At 36.6% G+C, this 13,592-nt stretch overlaps 5 protein-coding genes across 5 annotated transcripts; 3 read left to right on the top strand and 2 right to left on the bottom strand. All coding sequences in view use genetic code 12, as the record gives it.

Annotated features, from left to right (window-relative positions):
- Positions 1-123: 123 nt before the first annotated feature.
- Positions 124-3,189, bottom strand: CORT_0F03230 (hypothetical protein; the record flags this gene model as incomplete). Its single annotated transcript, XM_003870627.1, has 1 exon — positions 124-3,189. One exon carries the CDS (start codon positions 3,187-3,189, stop codon positions 124-126), a length of 3,066 nt encoding a protein of 1,021 aa, XP_003870676.1.
- A 1,044-nt stretch (positions 3,190-4,233) lies between these two features.
- On the top strand, positions 4,234-5,439 carry CORT_0F03220 (hypothetical protein; the record flags this gene model as incomplete). The annotated part of the gene is made up of 1 exon (XM_003870626.1): positions 4,234-5,439. The coding sequence occupies one exon, from the start codon at positions 4,234-4,236 to the stop codon at positions 5,437-5,439; it is 1,206 nt and encodes a 401-aa protein (XP_003870675.1).
- Positions 5,440-5,800: 361 nt separating this feature from the next.
- On the top strand, positions 5,801-10,708 carry CORT_0F03210 (Chc1 protein; the record flags this gene model as incomplete). The annotated part of the gene is made up of 1 exon (XM_003870625.1): positions 5,801-10,708. The coding sequence occupies one exon, from the start codon at positions 5,801-5,803 to the stop codon at positions 10,706-10,708; it is 4,908 nt and encodes a 1,635-aa protein (XP_003870674.1).
- Positions 10,709-10,784: 76 nt separating this feature from the next.
- On the bottom strand, positions 10,785-12,005 carry CORT_0F03200 (mitochondrial inner membrane magnesium transporter; the record flags this gene model as incomplete). The annotated part of the gene is made up of 1 exon (XM_003870624.1): positions 10,785-12,005. The coding sequence occupies one exon, from the start codon at positions 12,003-12,005 to the stop codon at positions 10,785-10,787; it is 1,221 nt and encodes a 406-aa protein (XP_003870673.1).
- Positions 12,006-12,118: 113 nt separating this feature from the next.
- CORT_0F03190 (hypothetical protein) lies at positions 12,119-13,582 on the top strand (the record flags this gene model as incomplete). The annotated part of the gene is made up of 1 exon (XM_003870623.1): positions 12,119-13,582. One exon carries the CDS (start codon positions 12,119-12,121, stop codon positions 13,580-13,582), a length of 1,464 nt encoding a protein of 487 aa, XP_003870672.1.
- Between the last annotated feature and the right edge of the window lie 10 nt (positions 13,583-13,592).

The following is a 13,592-nucleotide window of genomic DNA, read 5'->3' as shown; positions in this document are numbered from 1 at the left end:
ATAGATTTAGAGTATAATTAAAGTGTTGTTCGTTTTGGTCTACAATGATGCATTTCTTTGTTTAAATAAATGTTGTTGTTACAAACTCTATAATGTGATCTATAATACAGCGTAGTTTCCACATCAAGCATAATACATCCTTGTTCTTCTCTTTTCAACCTTGTCATCACCAGAACCACCACCATTGTGCAAATACTGCTTAGCATCAACCTCACACATGATTTGATCATTAACAACGTAATAATCTTGTTCAATTTGTCCATGACAACTACTACATTTCAAACAATGCATATGCCACTTCTGACGTAAATCATTTTCAATACATGAACCTTCGATACCGACACCACACGATTTGCAAGTGGTTGCATTTAATAAATGATAATGTTGGAAACAATATGGTCCATCATCCAATACATAACATTGAACTTGTTTATTGAAATGAGTCGTGCATGATTGGTATGAACATTTGAAACATCCACGATGCCATTGACCTGACAATTCACCAGTTTTGGAAAAGATCGATTTGAGTGAACCTCTAGCTGATGGATCTATCGGTTGATTACATGATCGACATGGACCTGTACCTGGTTCATACTGAGCTGCTCTTGGTTTTGTTTCAGATATGGTTGCGTTGTTGGTTTCGTTGAAATTGCCAAATTTAGGTTCTATAGTGGTATCAGAAACGTCAGGAGTTGATTTTGGCATTTCTTCTTCAAATTGGTCCAATTCAGCAATAATTTTGGTAAATTCAGCGGAATCCTTTCTCTCTGGAACACCATATGGATGAGGGACATCACCATCCATTTGTTTCATATCTCTCTTAGTTGGGGAAACATGTGAATGTGAAACTGACAATGGTTGAATAGATTCAATCGAAGCAATTGACATATCATCACAATTGCTATCCTTAGTATTATTAGAACCTGAACTATCTCTAGTCTTCTTTTCTTCATCGACATCTTGTACACTGAATTGGGGGATTGGAGGACGTGGCGCGGATACAGTTGATTGTCCTGATACAGATTTCTGAGGTGATGCATTATCAAATTGACCAGCTTCTCCTTCATGATGCTCTACCTCGTGACCATTTTTCAAATTTTGCAATTGAGTTTCCAATTCTTGTTCAATTCGTTTTTCTTCTTCATCAATTGACTCTTTTGATAGGATTGAGCTAACCGTAGATCCACGTTTATAATCCTCGGATTTGTTCCTTGGCTCGGTTGATAAAAATTGTTGATATTGAGTTTGCTGCCCTTCACTTGGATATTGGGTATTCTCTTCGTTGTCTTCTATGAGACGACCATTGAGAGAGTTTTCAAGTTTGGCGGAACGCAAATCAGGAGACATAGTTTGCAATTGAGCTGGGTCGGTTTGATTGTGAAGGGGTGAAGATGATTGATGGTTCTCCAAATCATGCTTAAACTCATCCAAAGCAGGTGACAACTTATCATCTCTTATCTGAGAGTAAGTGGGTTGTCTAGGAACACCAGTTTGATAGCGTTGATTGGGCGGTACTACCTGATGTTCATTCCTTGGTGGATGTGCCATTTGTTGAGGGTGCATTGGACGTTGTGGTTGGAAGTATGGTTGTTGCTGTTGGGTTGGACTAACCATTGGAGGTGGTGCAGGTCTTCTTTGCAGACGTGGTGGATATCCAGGTGATTGAGGACGAGGTTGGTTATTCATTTGCCAAGTAGGTGGCCCTGGTGGAATCCCTGTCATTGATCTAGGCATACCGGGATTAGGCATAAGTGGTTGGCCTACTGGGTTTGGTATACCAGTCATCGATCTGGGCATACCAGGATTATACATTGTTGTCGGTGAAGTTCCCTTTTGCATTGGTTTTGCTGACTGTGGGTGATACTGATTTGGTGATGTAACCTTGCGTGGACCCGGCATTGGGGGGACTCCATTCATTTGGTTGGCAAAAGGCTGTTGTTGTAGTTTGGGTGAATAGTTTGGACTGATGGGGTATGGCACAGCACCATTAGAAGGTGGTGTGATGTTCCTATTGGACTGAGGAGGATATTGTGGATTCATAGGACCACTTGGGGGCCCATTCATCATTATTGGCGGACGCTTTCTCGTCTTCCTTGGATCAAACGGTTGCTGAGGAGGAGCTTGCTGATTGTACATTTGTGGTGGTGGAATAGGGCCATTCGCTGAAATAGGTGTAGGTATTTGGTACCCGTGTTGGGCGTATTTGTCCTCTTTAGGTGTGGTTGTAGGAGGTGGGCCAATTTTGGTATCAAAATCAGCGGATTCTGGAACTTCTTGAATTACCTCTTGACGGGTAAAGTTGTTGGAACCGTTTGATTTATTTGAATGGTATGAGTGGTTCGAATGGTGTGATGCAACAGAATGATCAGAATGGCCAGAATGACGTGATCCAACAGAATGGTTTGAATGATGCGAAGTAGTGGAATGCTTTGAATGAAACGAATGCACTGATGAACTTGGGTGGTGGGATGCAAATTGTTGTTGGTTGCTTGACTCTTGTTCGTCAGCACTGTTGTTCAAGTCAAGCGTTAAATTCTTTACATTCTTGTGTTGTTTGTTTGGACTTGAATTACTTAGGGTGTGGTTTTCTGCTTCCTCGTCGTATCGCACGGTCCTGACAGTTTGCCCAGACAGGTCGTGACTGTCATTTGAAGCGTGTGAGTACTTCTTCTCATATTGTTGACCGTGTTCAGGATATGAACCAGATACTGTGGTGTTGGAGTGTGATTGTTCATGATATTGGGAATATTCTGGCGAAGTTCTATGGCTTGTTGAAGCTGAGCTATTATTTTGACCATAAGAATTCATGGAATTAGATTTACTTGATCCAGAGGATGATTCACCTGACTTTATCCTTGTGTCAGGTACTTGATTAACTAAAGGAAGACTTTCCTTGGTTGCTGTTTTATAGCTTTCACTACCATTGCTCTTGTTGCCAAATGAATCATTAGATTGGTTTCTTGGTCCCCAACGGCTTGAACTTGAAATTGACCTATTTGATCCTCTGTCGTCATTTTGATGTTGTTTATAGCCCTTTTTGTTAACATCAAACCCTGCTCTTTCGTAAACACCTCTATACTTATGCATTGGATTGAAAGGAGGAAAAGCTGAGTCTAGCGATCTTGGCGAATGCTCCGATTCACGTATAAACGTTGGAAAAGACCCCATTTTGGGTGATGGTTGATGCATTTTAGACGAGGATTAGTTGGTAAATGATGCAACGAATGAATGTATAAGTTAATAAGATTAGTTCACTAATTGCTTGTGATTTGATTAAAGCCAAGGTCTTATTCAAATGTTTGGTAGTCCTTTCCTTTTTCCTTATGAGGGGGGGCTTAACACTTAGATGAATTAAGTGGGTTGTAACTTTGATTTCCGTCTAATGGTTATTTGTTTTTGGAAAAAATAACAAACACTGGCTACTAAGAAAACAAAAATAATAAACACGAGAATATATGTTAAAACAAAACAACAAAATTATAACTTGTGAATAAGCCTTCAATGGTTATGGAACTATGGACAAAATATGGAAGTCAGATGTGCTTTGGTTGTGAATTTTCTATTCTATCTCTTTTTCCACCAAAACAAATGAAGCAAATTTTTTTCTTATACAATGCAATATACTATCGTGTGTATATTGTATTGTATTAATTGATTTTAACTGAATTTGGTGTTTCTAATACTGCATATAATATATTTGTAAAATCCATTTTCACGTGTTTGTGTTAAGCGCTACCACATTTAATTCACACACACCCACTGCAAACTAGAAACACAAACCGAAACTGCACGAGATAGAAGTAGAGCGAATACAAGTAAGGGCAGAGAACAAACAAAAGCTCAAATGGAGTCAGACAGCAAGTAGAAAGTACTTTGTGTGGTTTAAAATCTGTTTGTAACGTGGTTATCGTCTAAGCTGATATCTACGATAAGAGATCAATTCATCTTACACTCTAGATAGTTACAGCGCGTTTACTGTCAGTGATAAAAGTATTATTTTATTAGATCAGAGGTGTATTGTTGCTTTTGTCCCTCTCTTTACTGCGCGTTTGACACTAAACGAATGGATTTCACACTACACACTGACTCCCTTCAACTGATTTGAGGTACGGTAGCGCAAGACCTTCAATGGCACAAGATACAGTTTTGGGACACTTAGGCGATTTATGACAATCTTTACTCAAAGTCATAGTTGCTGCTTTGAAGTGACACTAGAATTGCCATATAAAAAACATGGAACGAGTATATGCAGCTCTATCGATATCACTTATTACCAACAAGAGACTTGCTATATGTTGTGACAATGCAACAGAATCTATAAACCACTTTGTTGAGGGTATTCTACAGCAAAGTGGATTCAATGAACTACAATATGCAGTGATTGATTTACTTGAATGCAAGACTATTGAAAATATCCTACGTCAAGCAACAATTGATAATAATGATGCCCTTAAGTTCAAGAATGTGATATTGTGGCAAAACCTACAACATCTAGACGAAATACGACAGAAAGAATTATACAGACTAATCTTGCAAATTGAAGACTACAACAAAAGCTCATACAAATGTAACGACCAACCGGTGACCATAAGCACCCATGGGAAGGCATTCAAGGTTTTCAAACCTCAGTTGTTCACCATCATTCCATTCTTGGAGTATAACCTATACGACAATAAGATTTATCCATATTTAAAAGAGATGCTTTGGTCAAGTGTAACATTCCCACCTGTCAATGAATACAACGAATACAACGAATACAACGAATACAACGAATACAACGAATACGTACATTTCATGCCCAATTATGAATCAATAATACTTCAACTAAGGTCAAAGATTGATACTGTGTTCATGAGCCCCAATATCAAAAGTTACATATACTCATTGATCGTATTTATTAGATGCCATCGGTTGGCATCATTGGCTCCAAAACTGGTGCGGGTGCCAACAGCTACAATATCATATGTACAGGACTACTGTAAGTCTTTGGTACTTTGGCGAAGGCAGCTACAATTAAGCCGAACTAGCATGACTGATACAGCAGTATCTAACGAAGAAAATGAATTGGAAAAAACCGCTACTGCTGCTGTGGACTTGGAATTGGAAAAAGAGACAGAGTTGTTCGTGACACCAGAATATGTTAAAATTGCCATCAAAAATATCGGCTACTGGTTGGTTGATTGGGAGGCTAATCGAAAATTTGCTAACACTGATGATCTAAAATTCAATAAAAATGGTTCAGATAAGGCTCAATTTGAAATTTTGGATAATAAGAAATTGGAGATTTCAATGCTAACGGGAGATTGGTATGGAAGTGAATATTATTGCGCAAATGAACTTCTCAAAGGTTATAAAGCTATTAGGGATTATGACAGTCCAACAGGGATGACAAATCGGATAGTAGACGATGCTATTGAAGAAGTTAGACCTCCATTGTAGTGTTTAGCTGTGTACATCAATCGATAAAATTTGCTGTGCCTGGAGGAAGATCGGTTGTTAAAATATGAATGACGTGAAAACTGTAGTTTGTGTCGTAATTTTCTTATTTTGGACAAACAACGCAAATATGAACAACGAAAAAAAATCCAACGAACTCTGAACCAACGAGAATTCAACAATAGGGGAGAGACATTTAGAGGCAAAATTACAAAATCACTACAAAGAACAAAGAAAATCGAAGACTGTTTTATCAGAGATTCAGAATTGATATACAAGGGAAGCTACTAATAGTCTAGATCAATATTAACCATCACCTTTTGTTTTATTAGCTATTGTTTTAAAGTTTGCTTTTTTTTTTACAATGTCCGATATTCCAATTGATTTCACCGAGCTCACCCAATTAACCCAATTGGGTATCTCCCAATCATCATTGGACTTCAAATCCACTACTTTGGAGTCGGATCATTACATATGTATTCGTGAATCGGGTCCACTGGGTAATACTGTTGCTATAGTTGATTTGAAAAATAACAATGAAGTTACAAGAAAGAATATGTCAGCAGATAATGCTATAATGCATCCACAAGAATTTGTCATAAGTTTAAGAGCAAATGGAACCACATTGCAAATTTTCAATTTGGGATCTAAACAAAGATTAAAAGCTTATACTATGGATGAACCAGTCATATTTTGGAAATGGCTTGATAATCAACATCTTGGTTTAGTTACACAATCACTGATTTATTTCTGGAATGTGTTTGATGGTACTAATGATGGTCCTATTAAATTGACCGATAGGCATCACACATTGAACAATGCTCAAATAATCAACTTTGTTGCTGAACCAGATTTGAATTGGTTTGCCGTTACTGGTATTGCTCAAGAAGATGGTAGAATTGCTGGCCACATTCAATTATACTCGAGGTCGAGAAACGTTTCTCAACCAATTGAAGGTCACGTTTGTAAATTTGCTTCATTGACTTTAAGTGGAGCTGTACAACCAACCAAGGTATTTTGTGTTGGTAACAAGAATGCTCAAGGACAAGGAAACATGCATATAATTGAAATTGATCATGTTGATGGAAATCCACCATTTCAAAAGAAAGTTGTTGATATTTTCTTCCCACCAGATGCTAGTAATGATTTCCCTATAAGTTTACAAGCTTCAAACAAGTATGGGATTGTTTACATTTTGACAAAGTATGGGTTTATCCACTTGTATGATATGGAATCTGGATCTAATTTATTTGTCAACAGAATCACTGCTGATCCAGTTTTCACTGCATCTAGTTACAATAATGGAACTGGGTTATTAACTATCAACAAATCAGGTCAAGTTTTGAGTGTTGAGGTTAGCAGGGACAAGATTATTCCATATGTATTGGAAAAGTTAGCCAACGTGCCTTTGGCTATTTCTTTAGCTGGTCGTGGTGGATTCCCAGGTGCCGAGAATTTGCTTAACCAACAATTCCAAACATATTTAAACCAAGGTGACTACACCAATGCCGCTAAAGTTGCTGCTTCTTCTGAACAATTGCGTACACAAGATACCATCAACAAGTTGAAACATATTACTCCTCAACCAGGCCAAATTTCACCAATATTGCAATATTTCTCAACTTTGTTAGATAGGGGTACTTTGAACAAGTATGAGTCTATTGAATTAGCTAAACCAGTCTTGCAACAAGATCGTAAGCCATTGTTTGAGAAATGGTTGAAGGAAGATAAGTTGACTTCATCTGAAGAGTTGGGGGATATTGTCAAATCTTATGGCGATGCAGCCTTGGCTTTGGCAGTGTATATCAGAGCTAATGTCAACATCAAGGTTGTTTCATGTTTGGCTGAATTGGGTCAATTTGACAAGATTTTGCCATACTGTCAAAAAGTTGGTTACAATCCTGATTATACTAACTTGATCCAAAACTTGGTTAGAGTCAACCCTGACAAGGCTAGTGAATTTGCCACTTCCTTATTATCAGGTGATACACAATTGAATGTTGAACAAATTGCAGATTTATTCTTTTCGCAAAACTACATTCAACAAGGTACCGCTTTCTTATTGGATGCATTGAAGAATGATTCACCATCCGAAGGACATTTGCAAACCAAGGTTTTGGAAATCAATTTGTTGCATGCTCCACAAGTTGCCGATGCAATTTTAGGAAACCAAATGTTTAGTCATTATGATAAACCAACCATTGGTAAATTGTGTGAAAAATCTGGCTTGTACCAAAGAGCTTTGGAACATTATGATGATTTGAAAGATATCAAAAGAGTCATTGTTCACACCAATGTATTGCCAAACGACTGGTTGGTTTCATACTTTGGTCAATTGAATGTCGATCAATCCATTGCTTGTTTGAAAGAATTGTTTAGTCACAACTTGCAACAAAATTTACAAGTGATTATTCAAGTTGCTACGAAGTATTCTGATTTACTTGGTGCTAAAAAGTTGATCAAATTGTTTGAAGAGTACAAATGCACGGAAGGGTTGTACTACTACTTGAGTTCTATTGTCAACTTGACCCAAGACCCAGATGTTGTTTTCAAATACATTCAAGCGGCAGCAAAAATTGGCCAAACAAAAGAAATTGAAAGGGTTGTCAGAGATAACAATGTCTACAATGGTGAGAAGGTGAAGAACTTTTTAAAAGAGGCCAATTTGGAAGACCAGTTGCCTTTGGTTATTGTTTGTGATAGATTTGGATTTGTTCATGATTTGATTTTGTACTTGTACAAGAACAAGCACTTTAAATTTATTGAAGTTTATGTTCAATCAGTCAACCCTGAAAACACTCCTCAAGTTATTGCTGGATTGTTAGATGTTGATTGTGATGAATCTATAATCAAGAACTTGTTGATGTCAGTATTGGGTAGAGTACCAATCAAACCGTTGGTTGAAGAGGTAGAGAAGAGAAATAGATTGAAGATTTTGTTACCATACTTGGAAAAGACTTTGGAAGGTGGCTCCAATGATCAAGAAGTTTACAATGCTTTAGCCAAGATTTACATTGATTCAAACAACTCACCCGAGAAGTTTTTGCAAGAAAATAACAATTATGATACTTTGACCGTTGGTAAATATTGTGAAAAGAGAGACCCATATTTGGCTTACATCTGTTACGCCAAAGGTGGCAATGATGATGCCTTGATTGAAGTTACAAATGAAAACAAGATGTACAAGTACCAAGCCAGATACTTGTTGCAAAAATCTGATCTTGATTTATGGAACAAAGTTCTTTCATCCGACAATGTTCACAGAAGACAATTGGTTGATCAAGTTATTTCCACTGGTATTCCTGAGTTGGATGATCCTGAACCAATTTCAATCACGGTTAAGGCATTCATGGAGAATGAATTGCCTGAAGAGTTGATGGAATTATTGGAAAAGATCATTTTAGAACCATCTCCATTTAGTGAAAATGCCTCGTTACAAGGATTGATGATTTTGACTGCTATCAAAGCTGATCCATCCAAGGTTTCCAACTACATCGAAAAGCTCGATAAATTTGACCCCCTTGAAATTGCACCTTTGTGTATCGATAACGGCCTCAACGAAGAAGCCTTTGAAGCTTATGATAAATTTGAATTGAGAACCGAAGCAATGAAGGTATTGATTGAAGACATTGTTTCTCTTGACAGAGCAGAACAATACGCTGAAAAATATGACACATCAGAATTATGGTATCAACTCGGTACTGCTCAATTGGATGGATTGCGTATTCCAGAGGCTATTGACTCTTATGTCAAATCCAAGAACCCAGAGAATTATGCTCAAGTTATTGAAATTGCTGAACATGCTGGAAAAGAAGAAGAATTGTTACCATTTTTGGAAATGGCAAGAGAAACTTTGAGAGAGCCAGTTATTGATGGTGCATTTATTAATGTTTACGCATCATTGGATAGATTGGGTGATATGGAAAACTTTGTTTCAGGAACCAATGTTGCTGATTTGGAAGCTATTGGTGATAAACTATTCGAAGCTAAAAACTACAAAGCAGCAAAGATTTTGTATAGTAATGTTTCCAAATACTCCAAACTTGCTACAACATTGGTTTATCTTGGTGATTATCAAGCTGCTGTTGATTGTGCTAGAAAAGCTTCCAACACTGAAGTTTGGAAACAAGTTAACAACGCTTGTATTGAAAATAAGGAATTCAGATTGGCACAAATTTGTGGTTTGAACTTAATTATTGATGCCGAAGAATTACCAGAATTGGTCAAGACTTATGAATACAATGGATACTTTAGTGAATTGATTGCTTTGTTTGAAAGCGGTTTAGGTTTGGAAAGAGCACACAAGGGTATGTTTACAGAATTGGCTATTCTTTACTCCAAGTACAGTCCTGAAAAAGTTATGGAACACTTGAAATTGTTTTGGTCAAGAATTAATATCCCTAAAGTTATTACTGCTTGTGAAGAAGCTCATTTGTATCCTGAATTGATTTTCCTTTATTGCCATTATGAAGAATGGGATAATGCTGCATTAACAATGATTGATAAATCTGAAGTTGCATTTGATCATTCATCATTCAAGGAGATTGTTGTTAAAGCCCCCAACTTGGAAATTTATTACAAGGCTATCCAATTTTATATTAATGAACAACCTTCATTGCTTGTCGATTTGTTGCTGGTTTTATCACCAAGATTGGATTTACCTAGAGTTGTTAGAATGTTTGTCAAGAGTGATAACCTTCCATTGATTAAACCATTTTTAGTTTCAGTGTTGGATAAGAACAATAGAGTTGTGAATGATGCATATCATTCATTATTGATAGAAGAACAAGATCACAAGGCTTTGAGAGATGCTATTCATTCTTATGATAGATTTGATCAAATTGATTTAGCTGAAAGATTGGAGAACCATTCACTTGTTTACTTCAGACAAATTTCAGCATTGCTTTTCGCCAAAAACAAGAAGTTCAACAAGTCAATTTCTATATTGAAAAAAGATGGTGATTGGGTCAATTTATTGAAAGTTGCTTCTGGATCAAACCAAAAAGTTGTGCATGAAGTACTAGACTACTTTGTATCCACTGGTAATTATGAAGCTTTAGTGGCATTGTTGTATACATGTTATCATCTTATTGATTCAACTTATGTTGCTGAAATTGCATTTGAATACCAATTGGGTAATTTTGTTGCTCCATATAAGATTTATAAAGATCATGTTAGGGAACAACAATTGATTGAATTGTTCAAGAGACTTCCAAGTAAAGAAGAAGAGACGGAAGAGAATGAACAACCAAAGTTTATGCTTACATATTAGTTTGTTTTTCGTATAGTTTTGATTGAATGTAAAAATGTTTTGAGAAAAGATCAATTCTGTAAAGTTAACGCCGTGTTCACCTTCTTTGACCTTTAAAATTCATCATGGTTACTTTTTCCACTTTTTTGATCTTCTTGACACAGACATAAAGCAACACAGCAAGAGCAATACTTGATACAATTACCACAAACTCAAACCCACCATCTGACTCTTCTATAAAATTTTCCAAATTCATTCCATATAATGCAGCAAGATACAATGCAACCCCCATAGACAATAACCCCGTTGAAAATTTCAACCCCAAAAGCATCAATTCATTCCTATTGGAATCGAGAACAATATTGATTATTTCTTCAGTGGTTTTAATTTGTGATCGTAAATTTTCAACTGTTTGAACAATTTCATCAGCTGTCTTGTAGTATGATTCCAATAACATTTCAATCTCGGCGTGATTTGTACCGGTTCTGGGGTCAGTTAAATACATATCGTTTAATTCATCGTCCCGCTCTAGTAGATCCTCAAGCAAGTCTCGTATTAATGTTGCCTTTTGTTGAAATTGAGCTAGTTTTTTTGATTGTATGAGTAAATACCTCAACTTGTATCGTTCTATACTTTCATCAAGTCCAGATAGTACGTTGGTAAGTATTGTCTTGTGGACCTTCATTTCGGTTGTGAGATTTGATATAATGTGGATTAAGATCGCTTCTAATGCTCGAAACTCATAGTACTCCTTCTCTTGGTGATTTGATACATTTTCTTGAAGTTTATTCTCCATTAGTTTTAGTAGTTGCAGTTGTGAATGACTTTCATGTTTGATTGAATATGCTGACGAATAAGAATCAAATATCGTAACTTGATCCTTTTGGATAAGAGCTCGAATATTTAGCAAGTTCAACATGATACAATTCTTTCTAGTAACTAAACTGGGAACAAGCTCGATATTATGCATGGTTGAAGAAGGCGATTTGACTCCCGACGTAGATGTATGTTTTGATAACTTTCGGAAATCACGAGGAACTAAATTATATTGTTTCATAAATTTTGATTTTGGTACATCTTTCCCATGATGTGTCATTTGTCCCTGTGAGTTGAAGATTGTACATTTGATAAGTTCATTTTCTTGAGATTTGGATGATGATAGCGTCTTGTAAATGAATAAATCCTCAAATGAATCTCTCAGCTTAGGTTTATTTTTGGGGGTGGCTTTTGTGGAGAATGTGCTTACGGAATGCCGTAGTAAATGGGCAGTTGACTTTGTAGTCGCCCTTGGTATCACATTTAGCATGGTTTGTAACATCTCTACTGGGCCACTTTTGATGCCCCTAGAATAGCTTGTCTGTTTCTTTTTATATATTTTTTTTCGCAATCAAAAACATAAGGAGAGCACACGATAAACGTGGTGGACCATAAATGAGAGTTTGTTCGAGTGATGAAATAGAAGTATACGAAGAAATAGGACGTGGTGGGTTTGGTGTAGTTTACCGGGGCATAATTAAATCCAATCAACAAGAAGTTGCCATCAAACAAATTGACCTTGAACAAGATACAACCGATTTGATTGAAATCAACAAAGAAATACAAATTCTTAGTGAATGCAAATCACCTCAAATAACTTCGTATTATGGTTCATTTGTTAAAAATTATAAACTATGGGTGATTATGGAGTATGTTGATGGTGGATCTATCTTTGACTTGTTGACTCCCGGCACCATTTCCGATGAGACTACTATTGCTTATATTGTTAAAGAAGTGTTGTTAGCTTTGAAATACCTACATAGCCAAGGCAAGATCCATCGAGATTTGAAAAGTCAGAATATTTTGGTTAATAAAAGAGGAGAGATCAAGTTGACTGATTTTGGCGTTAGTACACAGTTGAGTTCAAATTTCTCCAAGAGAAATACTACAGTGGGAACGCCATATTGGATGGCACCAGAAGTTATATTGAATTCTGAATCAGGCCATGGTTTTAAAGCTGATATTTGGTCATTGGGGTGTTGCGCTTATGAAATGTTGACAGGTAAACCACCATTACAAAACCATATTGCTCCAATGAGAGCATTGCGATTAATATCACAATGTCAAACCAATGGCGATTTCATCAAACTTATAGAATTGGAACTGTTGGATGCATCAAACAAGTATCGTGATTTCCTAAGTGTCTGTTTTATTGAAAATACAAAAGCTAGATACGATGCTAGTAAATTGTTGAAACATGACTTTGTTAATCGTAAATTTGACAATGGGTCCAAACTTATTAAGAAGTTGATTACGAGAAAGCAATTGTGGAATCAACAAAATGCAAGTTTTAAACCTAGGTCATTTTATGTTGAAACTGAATTGCATCATAATCAAGCTAAATGGAATGACCAAGTTGAGGTGAATAATGAAACTCCTGAAATGCAATTTGATATTAGCTCAATCAGTAATAGCGATCAAGATAGTGATACTTTGCGCAGTTCCCTACAGAAGGACATCCATGCTGAAAACAAGTCTCAGTTCAATAAGATACATACGAAAGTTGTAAATAAAGTGGAATCTAAATGTGGACTACGGGAAAATCAATTGAAAACGTTTGATCAACTCAAAGATGAAATGATTTCATTAATTAGTGAGAGTAATGATAAAATCATTTTATTCCAGTACTTGAAGTATCTATACAAGGAACTATCCAAAGAGAAGAATAAAGCATTGGGAAGATCGATCTTACCTTCCACGTCACGACGTGAAGAAGAACCCACCACACCGAGCACAGCAACAACGACAACGACAACGACAACGACAACGACCACATTGAAAAGTCAAACTCAACTCAGCAAGTTTGATGAGATTGAGCAGAGCCTAATGGAATCTTGGCTAAAAAGAACAAAGTCATAAAACAAATAAA

This window comes from Candida orthopsilosis (genome assembly GCF_000315875.1).
Source record: "Candida orthopsilosis Co 90-125, chromosome 6 draft sequence".
Lineage (NCBI taxonomy): Eukaryota > Fungi > Ascomycota > Pichiomycetes > Serinales > Debaryomycetaceae > Lodderomyces > Lodderomyces orthopsilosis.
Note: the sequence above shows the minus strand (reverse complement) of the source record. Positions and strands in the feature narration are given on the sequence as shown.